Raw genomic sequence first — 27,625 nt, forward strand, 5'->3', positions numbered from 1 at the left:
GGCTGTAATTAGCGGCCGCGACTCCGGACAGGGCGGGGGCAGAGAGTGGCCCCCTCCCGTCCCGTTGCGGCACGGTCCCAGCGCCCCCAATTCGGCGGCGGCTGCGGGACCGACCGGGCGCGGCGGAGTGGTCCCGTCCCGTCCCGTCGGGTCGAGCCGGCCAGAACGAGGCCGAACCGAGCCGACCGGAGCGGGGCCGAGCCGATCCGCTCGGACTGGAGCCAGCCCTGCGGCCGCGGGGGCGGCGCGGCGGGCGGTGCCGCGGGCACTAGGACCCCGGTCAGCGCCCGGCGGGGCCGCGCTCAGCGACCGCCGGGGCCGGAGCCACTTGTGGCGACGACGGGGCCATGAGCGGGCGGTTCACAGTCACCGGCGGCGGGGGTGAGCGCCGGGGGCAAGGGGGGCCTGGGGAGGCTCAGGAGGCGGGACACGGTCCGGAACGAGGATCCGTGGGGCAGGACAGGACAGCGTCCGCGGGGAGGGTCCGCGAGAAGGGTCCGCGAAGAGGGCCGGGCGGTCCGAGCACCATGGGGGGCGCGGAGCTGCGGTCGGTCTGGCCCCTCGGAGGCAGTGCAGACCCCCGGAGTAGGGATGGCGCGGAGCTGCGGGATCCAGGAGATGGGAGGTGCAGAGCAGGGAGTGGGGCTCAGCCCCCCGGGCAGGACCCCTCGTCCCAGACTCTTCTCCGCGGCCACCTCCGCTCCTCAGGGAGCTCCCCTGTTCCGTCCCCATACCGGAGGCTGTTGGAGCGAGGACCTCCCGCTGCCGGAGCGGCAGCGGGATGGAGCGGGATTGCGGCTGTGGGTCGGCTGTGGGTGCGAGGTCACATACTGCTCCCCAGGGAACAGTGGTGGAGAGTGGCTGCTGCCCAGCCGGGTGAGGGCAAGTTGTGGCCAGCCCTCGGATGCAGCAGTGCCCACTGGGCTGCCATGGGCACAGGCGCTGGAGCCGGCAGCCATCACCTCGTGGTGCCCAGGGGACGTGGCGGTGGGGTTTTGCTGTCACCAGAGCCGTATCGATCCCAGAAAACCGGCCGACGGCAGCACCGTGCTGCCGGAGCTGTGACCTTGCACCCTCGGCGAAGGGCGCGGGTGGGAGGCGCGAGCAGCCGGACAGACACCACGACACCCGGGCTGGGCTGAGCCTCCGTCAGTGGGCTCTGGCCTTGGGGGCCCTGTCTAGGATCACGCTGTTGTGGGTGATGTAGGGCTGCATCGAGTGGCAAGGGGATGCAGGGACACTTGCCATTCTATGGCAGCTGGGCCAACTGGGCCTGGCCTGTGGGCAATGTTGGGATGGAGCAGACTGTGATGAGCTGGGGCTGTGGCTGAATTCTGGGGCCCTCCCGGAACAACTCCTCGGTTTGGCAGCCAGTCTGCTGGTGAGGGGGCTGAGGGAAACTGGGGTGGGCATGCTGAGTGGCCATGGTGGGAACAAGGGACACATCCTTCTGGCTGAGCTGTGACCTTGTGCCCTCCCAGAGGACAGCCAGTGGTTGGTCCTGCTAGAGCTGCCTTGTCTTGTGGGGTGGTCGTGGCCATGGCAGGGTGGCTACTTAGGGGTTGGCAGCATTCAGGGATTCCTCGCATCCCACATTTCTCCACAGCGCTGAGACCATGGGGTTGGATGGGAGGGGGTGCATGGGGCTGGCGCTTGCAGGACTGGCAGGGGCTGCGGATGGCAGGCGGGAGCCCTGGGCAGGAATGGTCCCAGGAGTGACTCGGCCCTGGGCGAACGCTCGGTGGTTGCCTGGCCCCATGTCAGTGTCACGCGTGGCGGGACAGAGTGACGGAGATCTCGGGGATCTCGGGGCGGTGCGGGAGCGAAGGCTGCAGCCGGCCGTGCTGCCAGTGCCGGGGCTGTGCGGGGACCCCCGGGTCAGCAGGAGGGCCCCTGCTCATCCGTGACCTGGCGCCGTGCTCAGGGTGCCTTGCGGCTCCCGGGGCCGCCCTTTGGGAAGGCCCTGCCCTGGAGCAGCCCCAGGCGGGTGGTGCTGAGGAGGGATCTCAACCCCCGGGCAGGGGCGGTGGCGGCGAAGGAACCGCCCGGTGCCGGGAGGGGCAGGGCACGGACAAGGCTCCGCCGTGGGGGCCTCGGGGCCGGGCGCAGGTCACTGCTGGAGTACGGCGGGATCCGGGCTTGGCCCGGGAAATGGAGTCCGTGCGGGCGGGGGCGGGCAGGGCTGCGCGGGGTCCGTGCGGGGTCCGTGCGGGGTCCGTGGGGCGGGGGCGGGCAGGGCTGCGCGGCGCCGCCAGGGGGCGGTGACGGGACGGGACGGCTCCGGTGGGGGTGTGCCCCTCCCGACCCCGCCCCCGCCGCCCCGCCCCGCCCCCGGGACCCGCCGGTGCCGCCGGCCCGCGGGGACCCGCTCCCACCGCCAGCGCAAGGCGGGCCGGACCCCGCGGGACCGGATCCATGTGCTCCACCTGGGACCCGCCGTGGGGCTGGCCTCCCCCCGGGGGCTGCACGTGTGGGGCTGCCGGCCCCGCGCCCGGTGCGCTGCCCGTGGGGCAGCCGTCCTGGCCCGAGAGGGCACCGGGGCACCGCCACCGCGGAGCCCTCTGTGTCCCGAGCGGTCGGGCTCGGCGGCAGTAGCCATGGCAACCACCCAGTTAAGGAGCCTCTCTCGTTGCCATGGAAACCGGTCCCGGTGTCACCCTTGCCGTGACTCTCGGTGCTGAGGGGGTCCAGCAGCTCTCTCGGCCCCCCTGGGGTCATGGGGCTGTGGGCCTTAAGCCATGGGCAAGGCTCTGTGGGGCGGATGTGTGAGGCTGGCCCCAGGCGGGAGGTGAGGCCCTGAGGGGGGCTTGGGTAGAGTGGGGACCCCACCAGCCCTGGCTGCACCCCCATGCAGGGCCCCTGCTGAGGGCCCCCACCTGGGGCACCGTGCACAGAGGGGTACATGTGAGGGACAGGGGCTGCTAAGGAGGCTCCCTCAGACCCACCATCTCCTCCAGCCTCCTTGCAGACACTCAGATCAGGTTTGTGGCAGACTGGGTGCCCTTGGGATATCATTAGAAGAGCCAAGGGTACGGCAGGTAGAGGCTGATGATATGGTGGGGTGGAGCAGCCGAAGCCCCATCAGCTGCCTGTAGTAGATTTTCCAAGGAGTCTCCATACCACTAACACACCGCAGGTGCTTCAGGGGGGTGCCAGAGTGGAGGTCCCTGCGCAGGCTGTGGGGCTGAGTGAGGGGTGCTGTGTGGGACACGACCCTCCAATGTCTCATCAGCTGATTCTGCACCCAAACCCTTCTGACAGGGGCTGGCAAGTGGCCGTGCAGCTGCTCCTTGGCCATCACTGGGCCCTCAGGCCCTGGCTCAGCAGCGGCTGCCTGGAATCCCCAGGGTACTGCAACTGCCACAGGGCTGCTTGGGGGCTCCTCAGCTCTGTCGCCAGGAGCGGGGCCTGGTGGGAGGAGGCTGCTTCTGCGGCTGATCCCTGTGCCAGGCTGCCCAGCCACCCACTGCCACGGCCCTGCTGCTGGCAAGACATCTGGGCAAGGGCAGCTGGGGACGCTGCGCCAGCTGCGCGCTGTGCTGGGCTCGCATGACGCAGGAGCTCACAGCCTTGCCCCATGGCCTCTGCCAGCCCTGTCCCACTGCCGCTCTTCTGCTCTCAGCCTCAGGCAGCTGCAGTGGCTCCTGTGGCTCCCTTCCCAGCCCCTTGGGATGCTGCACCTCCCTCCATGTCCTGTCTTGCTGCTGCAGCTGGTGTCAAGACCCAGCTGGTGCCCGTGTCAGCTCTGGGCTCGGCTTTTGCCCCATGCTGGTGGCAGGGCCCTAACCTGTCTGGATGGTGATGAACAAGAGTGCTCCATCCTGCCAGGGTGCTGCAGGATGTGTTGCCCCTGGGCTCGTGGAGCTGTCAGGACAGCGTGGTGAGGGCACACTGTGACGAAAACCTCCCTCTACAACACTTGGCTGGCATCGCTGCCCTTCTGCCTGGCTGCACCTCCATCATCTTGGGATCTCTCCTGTCCCAGCTCTTTTCTTTGGGAGCTGCTTGCCCCCATGCCTCAAGCCCTCAGTGCTGGGTGTCCCATCCTGGCAGAATGTGGATGGACAGGCTGTTGGCAGTGCCCAGGGATCACAGCAGGCAGTGCAATGTGCTGACCGGCATCTCCACAGTACAGCTGCCCTCACTGCCCGGGTGGCACACTGCCAGGCTGCCCGCTCCCTGCCCTCAGGAGGTTTCCCAGTCACTCCAGCACGTGTCTCGCTCCTGGGAGGTTTGACCGCTGCTGATAATAGGCAAGGGCTGTGTGGCCGGTGGCCAGGCTTCCAGCCCTGGGAATGTCTGAGAATGGCTCCCCTCACCCAGGCTCTATGCAGAGGGGTCTGGGACATTCTCAGGAGTCTCTGCAGGGGTACAGGACACTTTGCAGGGATCCTTCTTGGCTTGGTCGCTCTCCGTCGTCATTCCTGGGCAGCCTCTTGCAGTTAAGTGGGGCACTGATGCTCTGCCTGGCCTGGTGCCAGGATCCTGCCTGCTACTCGGACTCAGGAGCCACTTGCAGTTGATCCCCCACTCCATGGTCAGGGAAAAGTGTCTGTCTTCCTCTTTCCCCGTGCCCTTGTGCTGCCTGCAGCATGACTGCAAGCAAGGCACGGGCATAGATGATGCCCAAACCGTGCCAGACCTCTCCTTTTGACACGCTGCACCAGATACCCCAGTCATGGGCATTTGGACCAGGGTTAAGACCAGTGCTCTTCTGGGGATCAAGCCCCCTCAGTCTCCTCTGCCTCAGAGACACCCTCAGTTTGTCCCCACATGCTGGTGGGACCCTGTGCACAGGCTAAGCCAATGCAGTCTTGATAGCGTAGCCCACTGTGCTGCCGTCAAATCCCAACCCCTGAAATGGAGCCATAATCCAGGGATTAGGGGATTAGTGGTCTTTCACGTGCTCCCTCCCCTGCATCTGTTTTAGTAGGAAAATCCCTCTTGTGCCGAGCCCACGCACTGTGGCCTCCTGCAAAAAACCACCCTCTGGTGCTTGGCACTCACCGTGGCTGGCTGGACCCTGGCCCACTGCCCTTCTGCCCATCCACAGCCTCCTTGGGGTGGCTGGGGGTGCCCTCTAACCCCCCAGGCCCACATGGGACGGTGGTTTTGTCCACTGCATCCTGTCTGCAGCCCCTTCCTTCCATTCCCAACCCTTGGGAGTGGGCCAGCCCCGTGCTCCAGCGCTGGCTCCTGCTCAGGGCTGCGGGATGCAGGTGTGAGGGGTTGATGCTGCTGCAGCTGGACAGGGGCAGCCCCATGTGGTGACTGCCACACAGAGCCCTGGGTGGGGGGTGCCCACCCTCAGCTGCCCACCCTGAACTGCCCATCCTCCCTGCCACCCTCCTGTGCCACTTGCCATGGAGCTGGGGCTGTGCTGCTGCAGCTCCCCAGGGATGCCAGGTCCCGGGGTCCTGGCTGCAGCCGTAGGGCAGGGATCAATGCTGCCTGCCGGGCTGGGGTGAGGGGTCTGAGCCTCTCTCCTGGCCGCGAGGTCAGGCTGGGGAGCATCTTCGCTGCGGAGCAGCTGGCTCCGCACCAGGAGAAAGTAAACAATTAATTACAGCCGTCAAGAAGTAACGGAGGCCAGCGGGCTGTCATGATCTCAGCCTGTGCCGGAGGAGATGCCGGGAGCTGCAGCCAGCTCCGGCTGGGGGATCCTCCCGGATTAAGTGCATGAGAGAACAGGGGGCTTCAAGCAGCCCTGCAGGGTCCCTCTACAATCCCAACTCGAGAGTGGCCTGTGTCCCTGGCCTGTGGGTGACAGCTGCAAGAGCTGGGCCCCCCGTAGACAGCACAGGGCCTGGGAGTTTTGGCCCTATTGCAACCTTTGTCCAAGTCTAAAAAGGTTGTTATGGGCGTGATCCTGGCCCCCTGGTCACCAGGGGAGGTCACATTAAGCCTGTTCCCCTCTGCAGGCAGCATTCCCTGTGCTGCAGGTCAGCTGGCCAGAGGAGGGTTAATCACCTCTACCATCTCCCCAGCCCTCCTGTGGGGTGGTCTGGATGTCCCCTCCCTCCCCCGTGTATCCTGGGTAGTCCTGCTACTGGCGCAGGGGTCTCCATCCACAGCCGGAGCCCCGGTGCCCGCAGAGGGGTCCCCTGCGTGACCTGCTGGGTGCTGCCCACCCGGGAGCCGTCTGTCCCGGGGCATGGGCCACGCAGGCAGGGGCTGCCGTCATCCCGGGCCTCAGCCTCCTCTGGGGATGCGTCTGTCCCGCAGGCACGGGTTCTGCCCCGCTGTACACCCTGAGTGTGTTCCAGGTCCCGAGGCTGCGCCGAGGTCCGGTGCGGGAGCTGGTGTGGGGTGCGGGGCCGGTGAGAGGGCCGGTGCGGAGTGCGGGGGCTGGAGGCGGGGTTCGGGGCCGGGGCGGGTGCGGGGTCGGTGCGTTTGCGGGGCCGTCCCGTCCCGTCCCGCCCGCGCCAGCCGGGCCCGCAGCGCTGCCCTAGTTCCCCCCCACGCCTGGCGCAGCCGGGAGGCGGCCCCGCTCTGATCGCTCGTCTTTGTGCCCCCCCCGCCGCCGCGCCCCCCCTCCCCGCCGCGGCGGGGGCAATGCCTCCCGCATACGTGATGAAGCGGGCGGCCGGGCTGGGCTCCGCCGGCATCAGCCGTGAGCCGTGAGCCCGGGCGCCTCCGCACTGCAGCCCCCTCCCACCGGCGCGGGGGGCGGCGCGGGGACGCGGCTGCTGCGGAGCGAGAGCTCCAGCTCCGGCGGCAGCGAGCGGCCGCGGCACCGGCGCCATGCTGAACAACCTGACCGACTGCGAGGACGGCGACGGCGGCGCCAGCCAAGGTGAGGCACCGGCATCGGCACCGACGAGCGGGACAGCGGGACGGCCCGGGGCGGCCGCCCCCACCGGGCCGGGAGCCGGCGCTGGCGCGGGGCAGAAGCGGCGCGGAGCCGGGGGCAGCGGAGGCTGGGGGTGCCCTGCCGCGGGGCAGGCGGGAGGCACCGGCACCGGCACCGGCACCGGCACCGGCACCGGCCGCGACGGCGGCTCTCCGCCCGCGGCCCCGCGGGGCTGCGGCGAGCGGTGCGGGGATGCTCCCGCTCCCGGCGCCTCCGCGCATCCCCGGCCGCACTCCCGCCGCTGCGGCAGCCTCGGGAAGCGGCGGTGCGGCCGAGCTGTGCGGGGCTCAGCGAGGAGCCTCCTCCCGGGCGGGGGCTGCTTGCTGTACTCCGAGCGAGCCTCCTCCCGGCGGGGGGTGCCGGCCCCGCCGCCTCCCGGACAGCACCCCTAGTCACTGCACCAGTCCCACTCCCGCCCGCCCGGGACCCCCACAAGGGTCCCCGCGCCCGGGAGCCCCCCACCCCTGCCTCCCGCATCTCCGCTGCAGCCCCCCCATCCCTCCCTGATGCCGCCCCCCATCTCCGGCTACCGCCCCCCATCTCTCCATATCTCCTCTCTCACCCCCGCTGCCCTCCCCCCCATTCCTCTCCTCTGCCGCCCCCCCATCTCCGGCAGCCGCCTCCCCATCCCGGGCAGCCGCCCCCCGCTCCCTTCTCCGCTCCCGCCCCCCACTCCCTGCCGCCCCCCGCACCCCCCGGAGCCGCCGCCTCTGTCCGCGGTGCTGAAGTGGCCGCCCGGGCCCTGCTCCGGGGCCGCAAGAGCCGTTCGTCCCGGGGCCGAGCCCAGCTGAGCCAAAGCGAGCCCTGTCGTGCCGAGTCGAGCCGGTCCGGTCCGGTCCGTGCCGCGCCGCGCTGTGCCCCGTCCCGCTGCAGCCCTGGCGCAGGGCCGCTGTCCGTCGTGGGCGAGGGGCCGCTCCGCCCCGCAGCAGCCCCGTCCCTGCTGGCGCTTTGGCCTTCGCCCCTCCCGTCATCCGGCACTACTGAGCTGTGTGAGGGTCCCCGTTCCTCCTGGGACCACGTCCATCACCAGGTAGCCAGGGAGCGTAGGCCCCATTCTTGCGGGTGTTCCTGCAGGGCACAGGGGTGGGCTGCAGCCAGGGGAATGCAGTGTGTGCCCAGGAGGACTTGCAGTGCCCCTCTGACCCTCCCAGGCCCCGCCAAGTCTCTTCTCTGGGCCCCTTCGTGGGGTCTATCAAAGCCCCAGCCGGGAGCACATGGCTGGCTATGGCAGTGGTTGTGGGGGTCCCGGCTGCCCACAGTGAGGCTCTGGGCACAGCCACAGAGGGGCTCTATGTATTCCTCTGCTCTCCTGACCCCAGTCTGTTTATTTGCTTGCTTACTTGCCGCTCTGCTCAAGGTCAGGGCTAGCAGGAGACTTTTGGGAGCACCTTGCTGGGCTGGGGTTGTCGCACTGGCCCTCGGCCATGCCCTTCCCTGGCCACTTGCCCTCCCCTTGCCCTCTGCAGCACCAGGATCTCTCCCACTCACTGATTTCCATAGCAGCAGTGCCAGCGACGTGGCAGCAGGCGGTTCTGCCATGCTGGGGTCTTGCAGGAGGGCTGGACACAGTGCCACTACAGATGGACCAGGCAGACTGTCCCTGGAGCTGAGCCTGGTGAGATGGTGCCCTTTGGGACAGTGGGTGAAGGGCTGGAGGAAGCAAGGGCCCGGAGGGCTTGGGGGAGCAGAGATTGTCATAAGAAGGGGCTCAGCTGAGCTCCCCACACAAGGGTGGTTGCAGTGGGGGGTTGGGTTATCCCCCGATGCCAGGGGTCAGCTGAACTCCCATCATGAGGGCTGTCTGCAGGGACCGTGGAAAACCTGCTGGGTGGCAAAGCTGCTGCATGCCAGTGGGCCCCCTCCACATGTCCTGGCTGCTCCAGTGCTGGCTGTCCAGCAACTTGCCAAGCCCAGAGCAACCACTGAAACCCTGGGTACCACTTAGGCATTATTTGTCAGAAAGGTCAGCAGTGTCCCCACTCAGGTCATGCTCTGGAGCCACATGACAAAGGCTGGAAGGGCTCCAGCCCCAGAAACCCAACAGGGGCTGGACCAGCACAGACCCTCTGGGGAGATGGTGGGAGTGGGGAGCAGGCAGGGCCGCTGCCTGCAGTGTCCGGGCTGGCACCTTGCGCTGCTCTGGTTGGAGTGTTGGGATGTCAGCCGCAGCCCCACTGCAGGGTGCCATGCTGACACCCAGCCCGGGGGCACTGCGATGCCTGGGGAGCCCAGATCCAGGACCAGGAGCTTTGCTGGAACTTGTATCCATGGCCATTTCTAAGGCAGGGCTTGGACTGTCGGAGAATCTGGGAAGCTGTTTAAATGCAGCCAGGCAAAACGCCTGTGCTGGAAATCCTGTGCTGCAGGGCTGGCTGATCAAAGGGAGGATAATCCTGGGTTTAGGAAAGCAGAGGATAGGTCTGAAGTAGCAGTTGGTCCAATTTGGGTCAGGCAGTGAAGGAATCCAGCCCAAAAGGCCACTGGGTGTGCTTGCTGGCTGGAGGGGGAAAGTGCAGCCCTGGGATGGGGGGAGCATCCTACTCCACCATCCCACCCATGACCCCCATCCCTGCTCCCCTGCCACGCTGCAGCTGGAGCTGGCTCTGCTGTGACACTGCCAGCACGAGCCAGCGCTGCTCTGATCATCAGTGATCTCTGCCTCAGTGGGGCTGCAAGGGCTGTGTGGCCTCTCCAAGGGCCGCCCTCCCCAGGGCAGCTATCAGGCACTCCTGTGCAGGGTAGAAGGAAGCCGTGTGGGCGCAGAGATGCCACTGCATAAGAATACCTTGGCCATCCCCATCTGCCCTAGGCGCCCCAGGCCAACAGCCCAAGACCAGGCAGTGTGTGTACAGCCAAGTCCCCTTGATAGCCGGAGGTGACAGAACAGCAGCGTGGCTCCCTGGCCAGCAGCTCCTGCAAAACGGCAGCAGCTGGGGACATCAGCCAGGGCCACGTGCTCGCCCATGTGCTCGCTGGCCTGCTGGGGTCACCCTGGGGTGCCCCTTGCTGCAGGCGGAGCCCAGGGAGTCCAGGTGTCCTGTGGCAAAAGTCAAGGTGTCCTGTGTACCTCCAGGACAGCCCCAGGGCATCCCTAGTGCCGTGAGCAGCCATCGCCCTGCTGCTGCCCCTGGGGCTGAGGGGAGCGGAGTGGGGGTGGCACAGGGGATTCCAGGAGCTGTCAGCAGCCCCGTGTGGAGTACAGATGGAGGCTCGGAGGGCTGTGAGGTCGGGGCCCCTCTCACCCACTGCACCTCCCGGGCAGTGCCCCAGCCCTAGTGCACGATGTCCCTGGCTGGGGCTCGCTGTGCTCTGGATGCTGCGGAGGGGACGGGCCGGCCGTGGTCGGGTAGCAACCTTGGCAGCAGCTCTGGTTAATTAGCCCGTGGGGGGTGGCTGCTGGGGCTACCCCAGCCAGTGCTCAGTGCCCTGCGCCGTGTAAAGCGATTAGGGAGGATTTGGGATAAGGGACATGACGCTTCCCAACCCAATTTAGGGCTAAGCAAAAAGCCATTAGAAGATCAAATTGTGGCTGGTGCTTCTGCCTGAGCACTGCCTTGGGGGGCTTCGAGGATGCTGTGACGGTCCTTTGGCGCTGCCGCGTTTGCTCTGGGCTGCCCCGGGCAGGCAGGTTGGTGGAAGCCCTGCCGAGAGTGGGGCTGCGCGGTGCCCACGGCGGGGCTGCGGGTTCCTGCCAGCGATCCCGCCGCCAGCCCTTCCAGCCGCCGCAGCAAATTAAAAGGCCGATTCATGTTGAATGATCCCTGGGGAGGGGGGCGGCTGAGCGCCGGGATCGAAGCCTGGCACGGCTCGGCTCGGCTCTGCTCACACTGTCTCTCCCGGCTCGGCTGCTGGCCTTGGGGCTGCTAGCCCCGTCCAGCGCTCCGGCCCTGCGCTGCTCTGTCCTGGCTGCCCCGTGGGCGTTGGTGACACTGATAGTGTCCCACGTGTCCCCAGGGCCGGGAGGCAGCACCCCGTTTGTGCCGCTGGGCAGGGCTGGCCGCGGCAGTGGCAGGTGAGGGGCGGGTGCATTGCCCTGCCTGCCCTGCCTGCCCCTGACTTCAGACCACGGGTCTGAGGCAGCTACCGGGGAGAGGCTGCACCAGCCCCGCTGCGGCAAAATGGTCTCCGGCAGGAGCAGGAGCAGAAGCTGGAGCGCTTTGTCACCTGGGACCCTGCGCCCTGGTGCTTAACTCCTTCCAGTCTGTGGGGCTGGAGCGACGTGGGAGACTGAGAGTCTCCCCAAGCCGTGCTGCATCCTCATGCTCACCAGCCCAAGGCCTCTGCCAGTGCTGATCCTCGCAGCAGCATCACCAGGCGAGGGGCTCCTGCGCCACGGGCCAGCCCCAGCAGCCTGGGTGATGTCAGCACGGGCCGTGGCCCCGGCGTGAGGAGCGCTGGCCAGAGGCGGGGGTGGAGAGGCTGCGAGCTGTGGGTGCTGTTGAGGTGCCATGGGTTGGAGCGTGAGCACCCCAGGGTGCTGCTGGCGCCTGTCGTGTGGAGCCGAGCAGGGCCAGTCCCGTGGGGTCGGGGTGGGCTGGGCCGGGGGTCCGGCCGCGCCATCCATCAGGCTCCGGTGGGCCGGGGCGCGGGTGCCATGTGGGGCCAGCGTCCGGCTGCCTGCGCCGTTACATAAGAGCGGGAGCCGAGGCGGCCGTGGCTCGCCGTTGCCATGGAAACCTGCACGGTGATGTCGTCGGCTGGGTACCAGGCGGTGAGGCGAGGCCCCCGCGGGCTCCGTTCTCCCGGAGGGGTCCCAGAGCCTTGCCACGTTTCAAGCACGTCTCCCTGCCAAGCTGCCCGTGTCCCCCGCTGCCACCCAGCCCCAAGGGGAAGGTGAGCTCCAGCCACCCCTGCTCTTGCACCCTTGTGTTGCCACACTGGGGATGGCCACAGCATCAGCCTGGAGGCTGTCAGTGTGGTGGATGTTTCACATCAATGTGGTCCCCAGAGCTGGTGCAGGTGGGCAAGAGCTGTGGCGAGTGGGTGGCTGCCAGCCCACACCATTGCTGTTTGACAGCAGGGTTCAGTGGGGCTTTAGACCAAACACAGAGCAAGGAGCGCATGAGGTTGGTGATGAGACCTGTTGTGGGAGATACAGGGCAGGCACATGCCAGTGGTGCAGCCTGGGTGCTGGATGTGTGTCCAAGGGGACTCGGAGTGAAGCTTGAGGGACCTGTGGGGCAGGATGTCCCAGTGCCACTGCCATAGCCATTCCTGCACAGGAGGAGCCTGTGGGCTGTGCTTTGGTGTTTGGTTGTGCCCTTGGGAACACTGCTGCCCTGCTGCCCCATGTTGGAGGAGCTCAGGGATGGTGGGAGTCGGGGACCAGCCTGCAGGTCGGTGTCACCTGTAGCACTTGAGGCTTCACCTCCTGGTCAGCCAGGAGCACCCTGTCTGCCAGGGAATTGCAGATGGTGAATCACCGCTGCACACGGGCTTCCAGGATCCCGAATATGAGTCAACTGGCAGGAGAGTGGCGATCTTCAAAGGACCAGGATGCTCCAAATGGTCGCAGGGTCTGTCTTGTGACTGCCACCATGAGTGGGTGACTACACTGCTAGGGCACCATCTCTCTGTCCCGGGGCACTCATAGGCTCCATGCTGAAGGATGGTGGAGGGGGCAGTTCTCTCCCTGGCCCCAAAGTGTGGAGATGGTCTGTGACCCTGCCCATGCGGGCAGCCTGCCCAGCAGTGCAGTGGCCAATGGCAGCGTGACTGCTCTGGCTTCAGGGCTGTGGTGGTGGGATGGGTGTGTGGCAGGGAGCCTCTCTCCCCGCACTGAGGGCTGGGGACTAGCCTGGCTGCCCAGGTTTACCTGTGCCATGGGTGCTTCCTCAGCTGCTCTGCCCAGGACTGCGTCCTTTAGCTCCTGGCCCCCATGGCTCTCTGCTCTGGGCCTTCTCTTGGAGCTGTGCTGCTCCAGCAGTACCATCCTCACTGCTGCTCCATTTCCAGCTTGATTTATTTCTGCTGCTCTGCAGCTCAGCTGTTTTCATCGCTATTAAGCCAACTCCAGGTTTCTTCTGCACTAGGTCATTAATGCAGAGAGTGGCTGTGGCCCCTCTCCTGGTAGTTCTATGGGCCTGGCACTGCTGTGGGTGGCTCCACTGCCCTAAGCATCACCTGTCCTCAGTGATGTCACCTCCAGATGCCTTCCCACCCTGTGGCCCCCACTCCTGTGGTGCGTGTCTGGGAGGAGGACCAGACACCTGGCCAGTCCCCTCACTCCCAAGCACTGGGCCGGGACCATCCCCTCTGCGCTAATGCCGAGAGGCCGTCCACGCCCAACCCGTGCAAACACAGCGCGGAAGGCAGCCCGAGAGCGCTCAGCCTCACGAGTGCGCTCACCCTCTCGAGTGCGCTCACCCTCTCGAGTGCGCTCACCTGCACGAGTGCGCTCACCCGCACGCACCCCACGCCGTGAGTTATTGCTGCTGCGCATCCCGCCGGAGCCTTCCCTCCGGATCCGCTCCGCTTGCCTCACTGTGTGGATGGGCTCCGGCGGGTCCACACGTCAGCAGGGCTGGGCAGGGCAGCGTGTGGCTCCTGGGGATGGCAGCCCCTGCCCGTGTGTGGTGTGGGAGGTGATGCTGGTGGCTGGGGCATGGTGCTCACAGCCCTGGAAGCTCTCCTGCAGGAGCCACGGGCAGCTGTGACCCCTCACAGCCGTGACCCTGTGGGGTGGGTGTTCTCCAGGTTGTGAGTGGGGCAGGGGCTGCCTGACTGACTCAGTGGTGTCTCCGCAGGCGATGGCAATCCCAAGGAGAGCAGCCCCTTCATTAACAGCACGGATCTGGAGAAGGGCAAAGAGTACGATGGCAAGAACATGGCCCTCTTCGAGGTAGGGCATGCAGGCAATGGGGCAGGGGGAGGGAGCTGAGCTAAGCAGCTGTTCCACAGCACCCAACCTGCACCCTGGGCACTGGGACATGCCAGAGCCCCAGACCTGCCCTTGCTGCACTGCCAAAGCCGTTCCTGAAGGGGTAGACATTGGGGTGGCATCTGGTGAGGTCTCTGGGGTTGGCTGGGGTCCCAAGGGACTGTTCTCATGACTCGGGATCTGCCCTACACAGGAGGAGATGGATACAAGCCCTATGGTCTCATCCCTGCTGAGTGGACTGGCCAATTACACCAACCTGCCACAGGGCAGCCGGGAGCATGAGGAGGCTGAGAACAACGATGGAGGCAAGAAGAAGCCGGTGCAGGTGAGGACTTAGGAGAGAGGTAACCTTCCCTCCCTCTCCAGCCCATGCCTGTGTAGTGCCAGGCCATAGACTGCCCTGGGAAACGGGGACCCCTTGGCCTCAACCAGGGCAGTTTTACCCTGTGCTCCTGGCTGCTTTGCGGGAGGAGTGGGACCTCTTGCTCCTCTCCCAGCCAGGCCCCTAAGCCCTGATAACTGTTATTGCCTCAACAGGCCCCACGGATGGGCACCTTCATGGGTGTCTACCTGCCCTGCCTCCAGAACATCTTTGGAGTCATCCTCTTCCTGCGTCTCACCTGGGTGGTGGGGATCGCTGGCATCATGGAGTCATTCTGCATGGTCTTCCTCTGCTGCTCCTGCGTGAGTTTTGGAGCCAGATAAGCCTCTACTGGCCTTGCCCATGGCCTGGGGGTCACCAGTCTGACTGGCTGGACTTTGGAGAGGTGCACTAGCTACCAGCCCCACCATGCCCTGCTCTGCTCCTGCCCCAGCTTCTGCCCCTGCCCTAGCTCCTGCCCCACTTAGAGCAAGGAGAAGCTTTCAGCTTCCCAAAGGAATCAGCAGTGGAATGGTGCTCAAATGGTGACCCAGATCATAGCTGTCATGTAGGGGGATGTGATGGGGGTCCCCTACTCTGGTACCATGCAGAGAGACACCTCACCAGGACAGTCACCCCAGGGCAGAGGCTGGGAAGAGGCTGGCCTTATCCAGTGTCCTGGACAGCCTGAGGCCCCCCAGTGCTGCCAGCCCCTCCAAGGCATCAGCTCTCTCAGCTGTGCTGCCAGACAATAGCCCTGCCTGCCCACCCACCCATACATCTATTCCTTTGTCTTCCCTGGGCATCCCTGCCCTGTGGCACAGCTCAGCGTGGCCCCAGGGGGCCCCATGTCCTAGGATGGCCCCAGCTCGCCCCTGCACTCCCCCATCCCTCTGCCATGTGCTAGGATGGCCCCAGCTCGCCCCTGCACTCCCCTGTCCCTCTGCCCAGCTCTTCCTGAGCACACTGTGTTTCTTCCCGCAGACGATGCTGACGGCCATTTCCATGAGTGCGATCGCCACCAACGGTGTGGTGCCAGGTAGAGCCAAGCCCGCGTCCACGCGTGTGCCACGTGTGCGGGCAGCCGGTCCCTGCCGGGTGGGGTGCCTGCAGGGGCTTTTCCCAGAGAGCATCCCCCGGGGCCGCCAGCCGCTCCCAGCCTTCTGCCACCAGCCCGCGCGGGATCCCCAGGGCCCGGGGGAGCGCAGCGCTGGAGCCGCCACCCGTCCCCAAAGCCGCGAGGTGCAGATGGCAGCGAGAGCCGCCAGCCGCGGCTCCTCCCTCCGCCAGACTGGCGAGGCCGCGGGGAGCCGGGAGCCGCACGGCAGGAGGATGGGAGCAGGGCGTGCTGGGTGCCGCGGGCTGGGGGATGCGCTGGGCTCTCCCATCGCCGGACACTGCTGTGTGTGGGCTCTGCCCCGCGGGAGGCACCGCGGGGTCCGGCTGGTGCGTGGCCTGGCTGCCTCCCCCGGAACATGCCAGCCCTGCGGAGCCCTGGGGAGCCGTGAGCTGCGCCAGGCTGGGCACGGCACTGACAGCCCAACACGGGGTGTAATTAAAGCTATTTATCATCCTGCTGCCGCAGCGGGACCATCGATCCTGGCAGCCCGGCTCTAAGGGCTCCTCTGGGAGGATGGAGCAGGATATGGCCCAGGTCCCTGGGGCTCCAGCTCCTGTCTGCTGTCCAGGGAGCACCTGCGCCATTGGCCATAGCACCTGGTGCTGGGCTCCTGGGGAATGACTCTGCCAGTGTGGTCACTCCTGCTGCTCTGCATCTTTCCAAGTGCTGGAGCAGGGCCTCTGGCTATCCTGGCTCCAGTCTGCCCTCGGGGATACCTGGCAGGGCTGAGGGTGTCACTGGGGTCAGGTTGGGACCCACTTTTGCTCTCTCTGACAGCGGGTGGCTCCTACTACATGATCTCACGCTCCCTGGGACCTGAGTTTGGTGGGGCTGTGGGGCTCTGCTTCTACCTGGGCACCACCTTTGCCGGTGCCATGTATATCCTGGGCACCATCGAAATCTTGCTGGTACGTACCTGGTCCTTGACTTCTGCAGTGCCATGGGCTCAGCTCCTGGCGGGGAAGAGGGCCTGAAGGGGTCCCCTCTGCAGACTGTTAGCCAGGTGGTGATGCCATGACTCTTTCCCAGGCCTACATCTTCCCGGCCATGGCCATCTTCAAGGCAGAGGACGCCAGCGGGGAGGCGGCCGCGATGCTTAACAACATGCGTGTGTACGGCACCTGTGTGCTGACCTGCATGGCCACTGTCGTGTTTGTGGGTGTCAAATATGTCAACAAATTTGCCCTGGTCTTCCTGGGCTGTGTCATCCTCTCCATCCTTGCCATCTATGCCGGTGTCATCAAATCGGCCTTTGACCCACCAAGCTTCCCGTGAGTACGGGGTTCTGCAGGGAGGCAGCAGGGCTGGGGCATTGAAATGCTGAGTGCTGAGAGCCCATGTCCCCCCAGGATCTGCCTCCTGGGCAACAGGACCCTCTCACGCCATGGCTTTGACCTCTGCACCAAGATGGTGGTGGAGGGGAACGAGACGGTTGGCTCCAAGCTCTGGGAGCTTTTCTGCACCTCCCGCTTCCTCAACGCGACCTGCGATGAGTACTTCACCATGAACAATGTCACTGAGATCGAGGGCATCCCCGGCGCTGCCAGCGGCCTCATCCAAGGTGAGCACATGCCAAGAGAGGCATGGGAACATGGGCATGAAGGCATGGGAATGGAGCATGGAGAAGGAAGTGCAAGGAAGCTGTGGTGGGGCAGTGGCTGTGCCTGCTGGGCAGCTCTGCCAGCAGGACTGGTGGAGGTGTGCCGTGGGAAGCTGTCCTAAGCATGGCCCCTCAGCCATGCCAGGTGTGGGGGCAAACAGTCCAGGTGAGAGGGCATGTGGGTGATCCCTGCTGGGGGCCACTCTGCTCCTGAGGCACAGTGAGCTGTGCTCATGCTGTGTGGGGCAGTGGGACAGACTCCTGCACCGTGTGACAGAGCAGGGCGCTGCAGCCACCTGCACGCAGTCTGTGTCAGCCTGGGGTGAATGATGCCCAAAGGCTGGGGAGGAATAAATCCTCCCTCTGCTTCCTCTTGGCCTTTGGAAGTGCTGGTATTGATTTGAGGTTTTGAGAGAAGTGATCACCTCTTGGGGCCACTTAGCTGTTGTGGCTACAGCCCTGCTGGGAGAGTGGCCAGGACCACAGAAAGATGCATGAATTTTCTGGGAGGAGCCATTTATGACCTGTTTTTCTGGAGATGCTGGTACATCTGCCAGGTGCTCACGCTCAGCAGTGGGTGGCAGAGGCTGATGCTCTGTGCCACATTCAGAGGGTGTGTGCAGACCCCCATGCCAGAGTGGTTGTTGGCACTCAGGAAAGCAGCAGAGCCATGAGCAGGATTAGTCCTCCCTGATGGCTGCAGGGCTGCCCCAGCCGTCCTGCCCTGGTGTCTGTGTGGACACAGGCATGGGAGCTCAGGCTTGGCTGAGCACGTGGTGCTCAGGGCTACAGCTGTGACCGTGATTAGCAGAGTGCAGTCACAGGGTGTTTGGGAGCCTCACGATGGTGTCCCACTCTGAGGTCTTTTGGGTCAGATACGGGATTCCTGGCTTTTTTAAGGTATTGGGTGGAACCTGCTCCTTTTGGCAATGGTACTGCTGGGGAGGGGGTGCAGACCCTCATCCACCCAACTGGTCTCTCTCAGGGCAACAGGCAGCAAACACTCCTGCACTGGGGACATCAGGATAGAGCCAGGACCCCACTCTGGGGTGGCTGGTGACATGGGTGACCAGCCCAGCAGCATCTTGAGACAGGTGGCACAGTTTGACCCTGGCAGAGATGACTGGAGCTTGCTGTGCCGTACGTGAGGGGTCTCCTGTAGGGAGAAACACACATTTCTGGGAGAATGAGACAGGCGAGGCCAATAGGGGTTGCCAGCCCCATCTGTCACCTGTGCGCAGCCATGAAGGGCGCTCAGTGCCTGGGGCTGAGGGCTGGTCCCCTTTGCCTTTTGCTGCAGCCCCCTGGCAGTGACATGCCAAGGGCAGTTGCCTCAGCCCACCCTGCCCGGTGCTGGCTGCTCTCCACTGCTCCAGTTTCTCCCCGCGATCTGCGGCCAAAACAGCAGGCGGAGGGACACTAAGCCTGTTACATCAGCCCCGCACTCATAATCCCATCAAAAACATTATCAAGTTACTTTGACACGATCCACTTCCCTTAAACCTGTGTTGATCAGCATTAATTATATTACCCTCTTAATTATTTGCTACTGCAATCTCAGGTCAGCTGCTCCGGCATCTTGCGGGGGTGCTGCCAGCAGCAGTATAAACCTGCTCTGGTTGCCCACCTATGCTGCCATCCTCAGCCTCTGGTCCCGTAGCCCCGTCTGCTGGCTGAGCCGGCTGCTCAGTGAGGCCGGGGAAGGGGAGGGAGAACCAGACCCTCCGCCCCGGCTCCATCCCTATGGGGTGGGGATGCTGTGCTGGGTATGGAGCTTGTGGCCATCTCACACCGGCGGCACTGCCCGGCTTCCTCCCTCCTCACAGAGAACCTCTGGAGCTCATACCTGACCAAGGGCGTGATCGTGGAGAAGCGGGGGCTTCCCTCAGTGAGCTCCCCCGACACCCCAGTGGACATGGACCAGCCCTACGTCTTCAGCGACATGACGTCCTACTTCACCCTGCTCGTCGGCATCTACTTCCCCTCAGTCACAGGTGGGAGTCTCCTCGGTCCCGCTCCGGGCACAGCGGGCACGTGTGGCCGGGCGTGCTCCGCGGAGCCCCACGTGTGCCACCCCCGCGCGGCTGCGGCGGTGACAGCGGCGGTGACAGCGGCGGCGCGGGGGCGGCCGGTCGCCATCGCCTCCCACGCAGCCGCCCGCGCTCCAGATCTGACGGTGCCGCCCGGTGCGCGCTGACGTCCCGCCGCTTGGGTATTTTTAGCTCTCCGGGGGCAGAGGAGCCCCTCCACCCCGCCCCAGTCCCGCTGCCGAGCCGAGCGGGGCGAAGCCTCCGGGGCTCCCCTGCAGCTCCGCCGGGGCCAAAGCCGGCGGGAGCCCCCGGGTTGGCCCGGGCACGGCGAGCGCTGGAGGGTCCGGCGCTGCGGGGTCCCCGGCAGCCGCTCAGCATCCGCTGCCCTCCCTCCCGCTGCCCGTTCCCCAGCAGGTGCCGGGTTCTGCAGGCCGCCTGTCCCCCGGTGCCGCGGGATCCTGCCCCGGCTGCTGCTGCGGCCGGAGCGCGGGTCATCCCTCGGGCTGTGTTGAACCCGCCTGTGCAGTCGTGTCCCTGCCTGACCTCCTGCCCTCCCAGAGCAGCGTCGGGGCTGGACCCTGTCCCTGCCCCTGCGGCAGCCACCGTCCCTGCCTGAGCTAATTAAGGGCTAATGAGACAAGGCACTTGAGAGCTTTTGAGCCTAATCCTTGAGTGGCCTCAGACTGCGGTTTGGGGTAGGGGGGGAAGCGCTGGGGGGGATGAGAAGAGCAGGCTGGGTACCCCAAGCTGCAGCAATGCCTTCTCCACTGCCCATCCTGTCTGCTTCCCATCGTGATGCACACCGAGCAGTGCCCCGCTGTGCCCAGGGCTCACACGTTGCCTGGCATGAGGGCATCTGGGATGGGTATGGGCTGTAGCTCTACTCCCCCTGACACCATCCCCTCTTTCCCCAGGCATCATGGCTGGCTCCAACCGCTCTGGAGACCTGCGGGATGCCCAGAAGTCCATCCCCACGGGCACCATCCTGGCCATTGCCACCACCTCTGCGGTCTGTATCCTTCAGAGCTTGCCTGAGCCTGGGCTGTGGGGCTGAGGGTGGGTGGGCTCTGCAGGGCAGGTTGATCTTGGGTGCTTCACTGGGCTGGGAACAGGGTCCCAGCATCCCACTGGCTGGGCAGGCAGGACTCTGCATCCTCCTGGCTCTCCTTGACCACCTGGCAGATATCAGCTCTGTTGTTCTCTTTGGAGCATGCATCGAGGGGGTCGTCCTGCGTGACAAGTGAGTGTCCCAAGGCCATGGGGGCATGGGGAGAGTCTGGCAGCCCCCCAGAACAGGATGGGGCAGGGGCAGCCCCAGGGGCAGGCAGAGGTGTGGGGAAGGCTGCAACCAGGACGCACTGGACAGACATAGGGGCACTGGGGGGTTTGTGGGTGTCACCGGGCAGGGGGGCTGGAGCTTGTAACAGGCACTGAGGTCCTGCCTGCACCCCCATCATCCATGTTTTGCTGCATTCCTCCCGCTCCACGGCTGCAGGCAGACACTTGTTTGTCAACAGGCAGGGCTGCCTGTGCTCCTGCCTATCTGGGGCAGCCCTGCTCACCGCACGTGGCAGGTGACACTTCTGGGTCGCCAGCACCAACACAAACAGGATCCAACTGCACGCATCATCCCCGGCACAGGGACGAGGAGTCCTGTCCCACACCTGCCCTTGTCCTTGGCCACGCTAACGGGTACAGGGATGAGGACGGACCTCTGGCAACCTCTGCTCCATTGCTCACCCCTTGAGGGGGTGGGCCCTTGCCCAGTTGTGTCGCATCCCCCCAAAGTGGTGTCGTTGTGGGGGGCTGGGTTGTGCCACTGTGATGCTGGTGCTTTCGGGGCTCGGTCACGGGATGGAACCGCAGGTGATGCTGATGCCCCGCAGGTTTGGTGAGGCTGTCAACGGGAACCTGGTGGTTGGCACCCTGGCGTGGCCGTCCCCGTGGGTCATTGTCATTGGCTCGTTCTTCTCCACCTGTGGGGCTGGATTGCAGAGTCTCACTGGAGCCCCCCGCCTTCTGCAAGCCATCTCCAGGGATGGGATCGTACCCTTCCTCAGGGTAGGTTGCCTCCGAGTCCCGTGCTGCCCTACCCTGAGCGCCCGCAGTGGCTGCAGATCCCACCAGCACGAGAGACCGGTGGGAACCCACCCTGCCTCCTGCCCGGAGCAGCCCCACGTCCCTGCCCTCATCCCGCCGGCACCGGCACGGCGGTGGGCGGCCGTGGTGGCTCTGGCTGCGGTATCGGTGGGAGGAGAGTGTCGGGAAAGGTCAGAATTCCCTCCCCCCCGCTGCCGTGCCGCTTCATATTTTATCTGCTCTCTGAAGACGCGTTCCCACAACCTCATCTCTCCAAATCCAACCCGACAGCTCCCCCCAGGGAAGAGCAGGCTAATTTTATCCTCCCTCCTTCTCCTTGCCAGCCCCAGCCCGAGCTCTCGTTCGCGCCGCCCGCACCCTCTAATGCGTCCGGACACGCGCCCCCGGCCCCCTCCCCGGCCCCCCCGGTCCCCACAGCCGCAGGAGGGGCCACTCTCCCCCGGCTGCGTGTCCGTCCCAGGCGCAGGGTGCCCGACTCTCCGCTGGCTGTGGCCAGGCTGTGAGCTGGGGCTCGTCCCTGGTGGGGGTGCAGGGGCTGGGTGTGGAGAGAGCCACGGGATCTGCCGGGAATGGGATTGTACTGTCAGTAGGAGCCAGCCCTGGGAGGTTCCAGCATGGGACATGTGCCAGCTCACAGCACACAGCGCTCCTGCCAGGGCTGGGTATACGGGAGGGTCCAGTCTCATCAGGCTGCACTGAGTACCCTTGCCCAGGGCTACAGGGCCCCGCAGAGCCTGACGCGCCCCTCTCCCCCCGCTTCCAGGTCTTCGGCCACGGCAAAGCCAATGGGGAGCCGACATGGGCCCTGCTGCTCACAGCCTGCATCTGCGAGATCGGGATCCTGATCGCCTCCCTGGACGAGGTGGCTCCCATCCTCTCCATGTAGGCAGCGTGCTGTCGACCCGCACCTTCACAAGCAGCGGGTGGCGTGTGTGGGTCTCTGCTCCTTGTTGGGGAGGGAATGCACCTGCTGCCCTGGCCCCTGCCTGGGAAGAAGGGGCCCTGCAGGGACTCTGGGGTCCCATCTTGGTCAGCATTGAGGATTAGTTTCTCCATGGCACTGCTTCTCTATCCATCAGTGGGGCCAGCTCCAGCATTGGCCACCCCGGGGCCAGGCGGTGTGGAGACATCAGTCCCACACAGTGCACCCACTCAGCCCCCTACTCTCTCCTGCAGGTTCTTCCTCATGTGCTACATGTTTGTCAACCTGGCATGTGCAGTGCAAACGCTGCTGAGGACGCCCAACTGGCGACCCCGCTTCCGCTACTACCACTGGTGAGTCAGGCAGGATGGGGCAGGACACCCCAGGACACCCCGGTGTGGGGAACTCAGGGCATGCTGACAGCTCTGTGCTCTCTGCAGGACCCTGTCCTTCCTGGGCATGAGCCTCTGCCTGGCACTGATGTTCATCTGCTCCTGGTACTACGCACTGGTGGCCATGCTGATCGCTGGCCTCATCTACAAATACATCGAGTACCGCGGGTAAGGGAGGCCGTGGCGCTGCAGGTCCTGGCCAGCCCCCCGTGGCCACATGGCCTCTCAGCGTGGCTGCTCAGCTCCCCAGGCTCCTTGTCCCAGGATGCTCCAGGGTGCCAGCGTGGTGCTCTGTGGCCAGAGCCATGGGCATCCCTTATGTGCTGCTGGTTCCTGCAGGGCGGAGAAGGAGTGGGGTGATGGGATCCGGGGCTTGTCCCTGAGTGCAGCCCGCTACGCCCTGCTGCGGTTGGAGGAAGGGCCCCCACACACCAAAAACTGGAGGTAAGGCTGGGCAGGGAGATGGGGATGTGAGGGTTCTGGGGAAGGGACAAGCTGGCTGCGGGCACTGACTGCAGGACCCTCCTTTCAGGCCGCAGCTGCTGGTCCTGGTCCGCGGGGACCAGGAGCAGAATGTGGTGCACCCGCAGCTCCTGTCCTTCACGTCACAGCTCAAGGCTGGGAAGGGCCTCACTATCGTGGCCTCTGTGTTAGAAGGAACATTCCTGGACAACCATCCTCAGGCGCAGAGGGCAGAGGAGGTGAGAGCTGCCTGCATTGGGACACACTGTGCCAGCAGTAGGTGCTCCTGGTCCCCAGGTGCCCAGGCTTGTTTCTGCCCCCTGGCCAAGGCTGGTGGCCCTGGGATGGTCCAGAGAACTTTGGAGTGGCATCAGGCAGAGCCTGAGGATCCATGCTTCAATGGTGCTCACAGCAGGGAGCTCTGGACCCCTCTTCCCCTCCAAGACACCAGAGATGCTGGCACCAGGCAAGCACTGGTCCCAGTCTTGGCCAGCTGCTGCAGGACTTGGCGCAGCATGGCACGTCACAGCACAGCCCAGTGCTCAGCCAGGGGCTGCCGGGCTGAGCGGACTCCACAGCCTCAGCACTCACCACAGCCTCTGTGGCCCCCGTGACAGGCAAGGTGGGAGTTGAGCCTTTCCCCGCCAGAGTGAGAGCACTCCCCACCCCCTGCACCCGCGGGGCGGCACATTAATGAGATTAAGCCCTCGGAAGCAAACAGTTTCTCTCCCATGCAGACATGTTATAATTTCTCAGAGTAAATAACTCTAATTGCTGCTCTGCTGCCTGTCAGAGCCCTGGCACAAGGACACCCTCCGCTCTGCACGGTGCAGAGCTGTGTGCCAGCTCTGTGCACCGTTTGGTATCAGCCCCCTGGCCTGGAGCCACCAGCCTGCCATGGGGCACAGAGACCCAGGCACCCTGTGAGGACCTGCACCCCACACCTCACAGCCCTGTACCTCATATGCTGCACCCCCCCATTCTGTGCCTTGTATCCCATGCCCTACACCCTGTACCTCATCCGGCCTGGGTTGGGCCTGGCAGCTGCTGTGCCTGTGATCCACACCCGTCCCCAAGGCCCTGGAATCTCTCTGACTTCCCTCTCCCTTGCAGTCCATCCGGCGCCTGATGGAAGCGGAGAAGGTGAAGGGCTTTTGTCAGGTGGTGATCTCTTCCAACCTGCGGGATGGCATGTCCCACCTCATCCAGTCCAGCGGGCTGGGGGGGCTGCAGCACAACACAGTGCTGGTGGGTTGGCCCCGCAGCTGGCGCCAGAAGGAGGACCACCAGACCTGGAGGAACTTCATTGGTAGGCACCGTGGAGGGTGGGCACTGCCGGACTTGGGGGGCTGCAAGCAGCCCTGGCTGACGTGGCCCTTCCCCTCCCAGAGCTGGTGCGAGAGACCACAGCTGGGCACCTGGCCTTGCTGGTGGCCAAGAATGTTGCCATGTTTCCGGGCAACCAGGAGCGGTTCTCAGAGGGCCACATTGATGTCTGGTGGATTGTCCATGATGGGGGGATGCTGATGCTGCTGCCCTTCCTCCTGCGGCAGCACAAGGTAGGCTGGGCCCTGCAGTGCGGGGCTGGGGCTTGGGCTGCGGCCATCCCTGTCGAGCCGTGCCCAAGCCTCCCCCATCCCTTGCAGGTGTGGCGTAAGTGCAAGATGCGCATCTTCACGGTGGCACAGATGGATGACAACAGCATCCAGATGAAGAAGGACCTGACCACATTCCTGTACCACCTGCGCATCACCGCAGAGGTGGAGGTGGTGGAGATGGTGAGTACTGGGACGGGACATGCTGCAGGCAGGGATGCTGTGCATGGGAGGGCCAGACAGAGCCTGACATGGAGCACACAGCACCATGGGGGGACATGCTGGGCCATGCTGGGAGCAGTTGGTACAGCTTACCTAGCCCCAAATTGCTCCTGTTCTCCCCACAGCATGAGAGTGACATCTCTGCCTACACCTATGAGAAGACGCTGGTGATGGAGCAGCGTTCCCAGATCCTCAAACAAATGCACCTTACCAAGAATGAGCGGGAGCGGGAGGTGAGGCTGCAGGACAGGCTGGGTGGGCTCTGACCCCTGTGGTGGCTCTGATGTGAACCGAGCTGCCCTGCAGCTCTACACACTCATCCTGATGAAGAACTGGGCTTCAGGCTAGGCTCCGCCCAGCCAAGCCCTCTTGTGCCCCAGTCCCTTGGCTGACCCCTCCCGCACAGATTCAGAGCATCACGGATGAGTCCCGTGGCTCCATCCGGCGCAAAAACCCGGCGAACACACGCCTGCGCCTGAACGTCCCCGAGGAGCAGGCTGCCGACGGCGAGGAGAAGCCAGAGGAGGAGGTGAGAGGTGGTACCAAGACATGGTCAGGCAGGTAGCTAGTCCCAGGCCCCTCCCACCATTCCCCTCTTCCCTCTGCAGGTCCAACTAATCCACGACAAGAATGCCACCACCTTCTCCAGCAGCTCTCAGTCCCCTGGTGATGAGGTAGAGGCAGCCCCTGAGAAGGTGCATCTTACCTGGACCAAGGAGAAGTCTGTTGCTGAGAAGAACAAGAGCAAGAGCCCTGTCAGCCCCGAGGGCATCAAGGACTTCTTCAGCATGAAGCCGTATGGCCCCCCATGCTGCTACCTTGTCCCACCCATGCCCTGTGATCCTGGCTGTCCCTGCCTGCCCCAGCCAGGCGGGTGCAGGCAGGGCCTCAGCAGCACCAGCTCGATCCTTGCCGTGAGGAGTGGTCAGGCAGCCTGGGTGCTCTGAGTGTGCCCTCGCAGAGGGGCTGGGGGCAAGTGGGGAGGGGTCCCTGTGTAGAACTGTGCTGGCAAGGGATGGGTGTGCTGCAGAGAGTGGGGGTGCACACCTGGTGTTCATCACTCTCTCTCTCTCTCTCTCTCTTCCTCTCTCTCTCCGACCTCATCATGCTTCTGGCAGGGAGTGGGAGAACCTGTAAGTCTGGGTTTGGCTGGGTGCCGGGGAGGGTGGGGGGAGCTGGGTTGTGCTCATGGGGCAGCATGATGGGAGCCATCAGGGCTGCCCCTGTGCAGGAGGGCGGCTCAGTGAGCTGTGACAGCTGCAGTGCCAGACAGTTCATTCGGGCAGAGTGCGGCGGCTCTGGCTGCCAGCCCCGTGCTCCGCGCACTGCCCGCACCACACGCTCATTGACTGCCCCGTTGTGCTGCCAGCAGCTCCCTGCGAGCCTGGGCTCAGGCACCCATGGTGTCACTCACACCGTCTGCTCCTGCTCACTCCCACTCAGCCTGGCCCCAGGCAGCTGTGATTGCCACTGTCCATGGGCACCATGCATGGCCCTGTGGAACATGGCCACTAGTGCAGTCTCAGTCACCAGTGCAGTGCCTGGCAATGCTTGTTGCAGGCTGAGTTTGTGCTGCAGTGCAGCCTGGACTGCTCTGGGGCAGGAGGCCACTGTGCCCTGTGGCCCCTTGGGCCTGGTGTAGGACTGGAGGCCGACTGTACCTGTCCTGTGCCCACACGTGCTGTCACCCACAGGAACCAGTCCAACGTGCGGAGGATGCACACGGCTGTGAAGCTCAATGAGGTGATCGTGAAGAAGTCCCAGGATGCCAAGCTGGTCCTGCTGAACATGCCAGGGCCTCCCCGTAACCGGAAAGGGGATGAGAACTGTATCCTTCCTGTGTGGCCAGTAGTCAAAACTGCCAGGGGCACCAGGGTCCATGTCTTCCCCGAAACTGGTGGGTCTTTTAGGCGAGTGCCAGGAGGCACAGGTCTAGTTCCTGAGCTTGGACCACCCCCACACCTCCTGCTCCTGACTGGGTCCAGCAGCTATCATTGGCACCAGCCTGCCCCTCCTGCACATGATGGGTGGTGGGACATTGCACCTACAACCCATGGGTGCAATGGCACATGACAGGGGCCCGGGCAGAGGTCTGTGGGGCTCAGCCCTCTGCTGGCTCAATCACCATGCCCACTGCACAGCACCAGCACGGCTGGGCTTCCCTGGCCCCTTGGCTTGGGACTGACCCTGCCAGCTCCTGGCTCTGTTGTGGAGGTGTCAGTACTGCAGGCTCAGCTGGGGCTGGGCAGGGATGGCACAGGGCTGTCCCCATGCTCCAGTGTGAAGTTTGTCCTCCTTGACAGCTGTGCAGACATGGAGTTCCTGGAGGTGCTGACGGAGCATCTGGACAGAGTGCTCCTGGTGCGTGGTGGAGGCCGGGAGGTCATCACCATCTACTCCTGAAAGACGGCGAGAGAGAGGTTTGTCTGCACACCGAGAGCCCCGCCACCCCTTTGCACCGCGCTCCCGGAGGGGAGGAGGGAAGGCCGGATGGCAGCCGGTGCGCAGAACCTTCTCCTGGCTTTGGCCGTGCCCCTGATCTCTCCATTCGAACTGCAGCACCAGATCTTCCGGGAGCATCCAGCACCAGAGCAGCTGTTTCTCATTGCAACACCACAGCACTGCTGTCCTTGTTTATATATAAATATATACAGTGAACCGCGGACTGAGCATCAGAGCTCGGCGCTGCCGCCACCGCCAGCCCCAGCACTGCCGCTGCAGCCCCTGGCCGGGCAGGAGGGCGGCTGTGCCGAGACGGACCTTGGCCCCACCGTGCTGCTACTCCTGCACAGACTCGGCTGGACGCGCCCGTGCCCTGTGCCTCGAGAGAGAGGCCCCCACACCGCGCTCCCCTCGCTCCTCTGCCCGCCTCCGGCAGCGCCCGGGGCCGCTCCCCGCGGCGCTGCACCCCCGCTGCCCCTCGCCGCCATGGCCCGGACAGCCCCAGCTCGCCGCCGCCTCGGCACCGTCGTCTCTGGAGTCCGCGGGCTGAGCTTGTGGAGATGCAGCACGATGGTTTGGAGGAGGCAGAGGGTGGGGGGCGGCTGCGTGGGGTCAGGTACTGGAGCACAGCGAGGCCGTGAGAGCA

At 65.0% G+C, this 27,625-nt stretch overlaps 1 protein-coding gene across 3 annotated transcripts; it reads left to right on the top strand.

The window, feature by feature from the left end:
- Window positions 1-101: 101 nt before the first annotated feature.
- Window positions 102-27,625, top strand: SLC12A5 (solute carrier family 12 member 5). 3 transcript variants are annotated; one of them, XM_058850285.1, is made up of 27 exons: window positions 102-381; window positions 13,600-13,694; window positions 13,927-14,058; window positions 14,271-14,417; window positions 15,079-15,133; window positions 15,992-16,122; window positions 16,244-16,485; window positions 16,564-16,775; window positions 18,641-18,808; window positions 19,759-19,857; window positions 20,027-20,084; window positions 20,731-20,905; window positions 21,708-21,826; window positions 22,121-22,219; window positions 22,307-22,426; window positions 22,598-22,702; window positions 22,791-22,959; window positions 23,834-24,029; window positions 24,110-24,279; window positions 24,367-24,498; window positions 24,663-24,770; window positions 24,881-25,066; window positions 25,146-25,333; window positions 25,656-25,670; window positions 26,232-26,365; window positions 26,849-26,957; window positions 27,097-27,625. In XM_058850285.1, exons 1-26 carry the CDS (start codon window positions 348-350, stop codon window positions 26,938-26,940), a joined length of 3,381 nt encoding a protein of 1,126 aa, XP_058706268.1. In that variant the 5' UTR covers window positions 102-347; the 3' UTR covers window positions 26,941-26,957; window positions 27,097-27,625. The 3 variants fall into 3 exon arrangements, with proteins under 3 accessions (XP_058706268.1, XP_058706267.1, XP_058706270.1); XM_058850284.1 differs by having other exon boundaries at window positions 26,849-27,625; XM_058850287.1 differs by having other exon boundaries at window positions 103-381; window positions 24,944-25,066; window positions 26,849-27,625.

This window comes from Poecile atricapillus, chromosome 15 (assembly GCF_030490865.1).
Source record: "Poecile atricapillus isolate bPoeAtr1 chromosome 15, bPoeAtr1.hap1, whole genome shotgun sequence".
NCBI classification, from domain to species: Eukaryota; Metazoa; Chordata; class Aves; order Passeriformes; family Paridae; genus Poecile; species Poecile atricapillus.

Bases quoted from the DNA above. Each gene is read 5' to 3' on its own strand.
- SLC12A5 (XM_058850284.1), top strand. From the start codon at position 348: ATGAGCGGGCGGTTCACAGTCACCGGCGGCGGGG. The intron at 16,776-18,640 runs GTGAGCACATGC...CCCTCCTCACAG, and splicing joins TGCCAGCGGCCTCATCCAAG to AGAACCTCTGGAGCTCATAC. The intron at 22,703-22,790 runs GTAAGGCTGGGC...CCCTCCTTTCAG, and splicing joins CCACACACCAAAAACTGGAG to GCCGCAGCTGCTGGTCCTGG.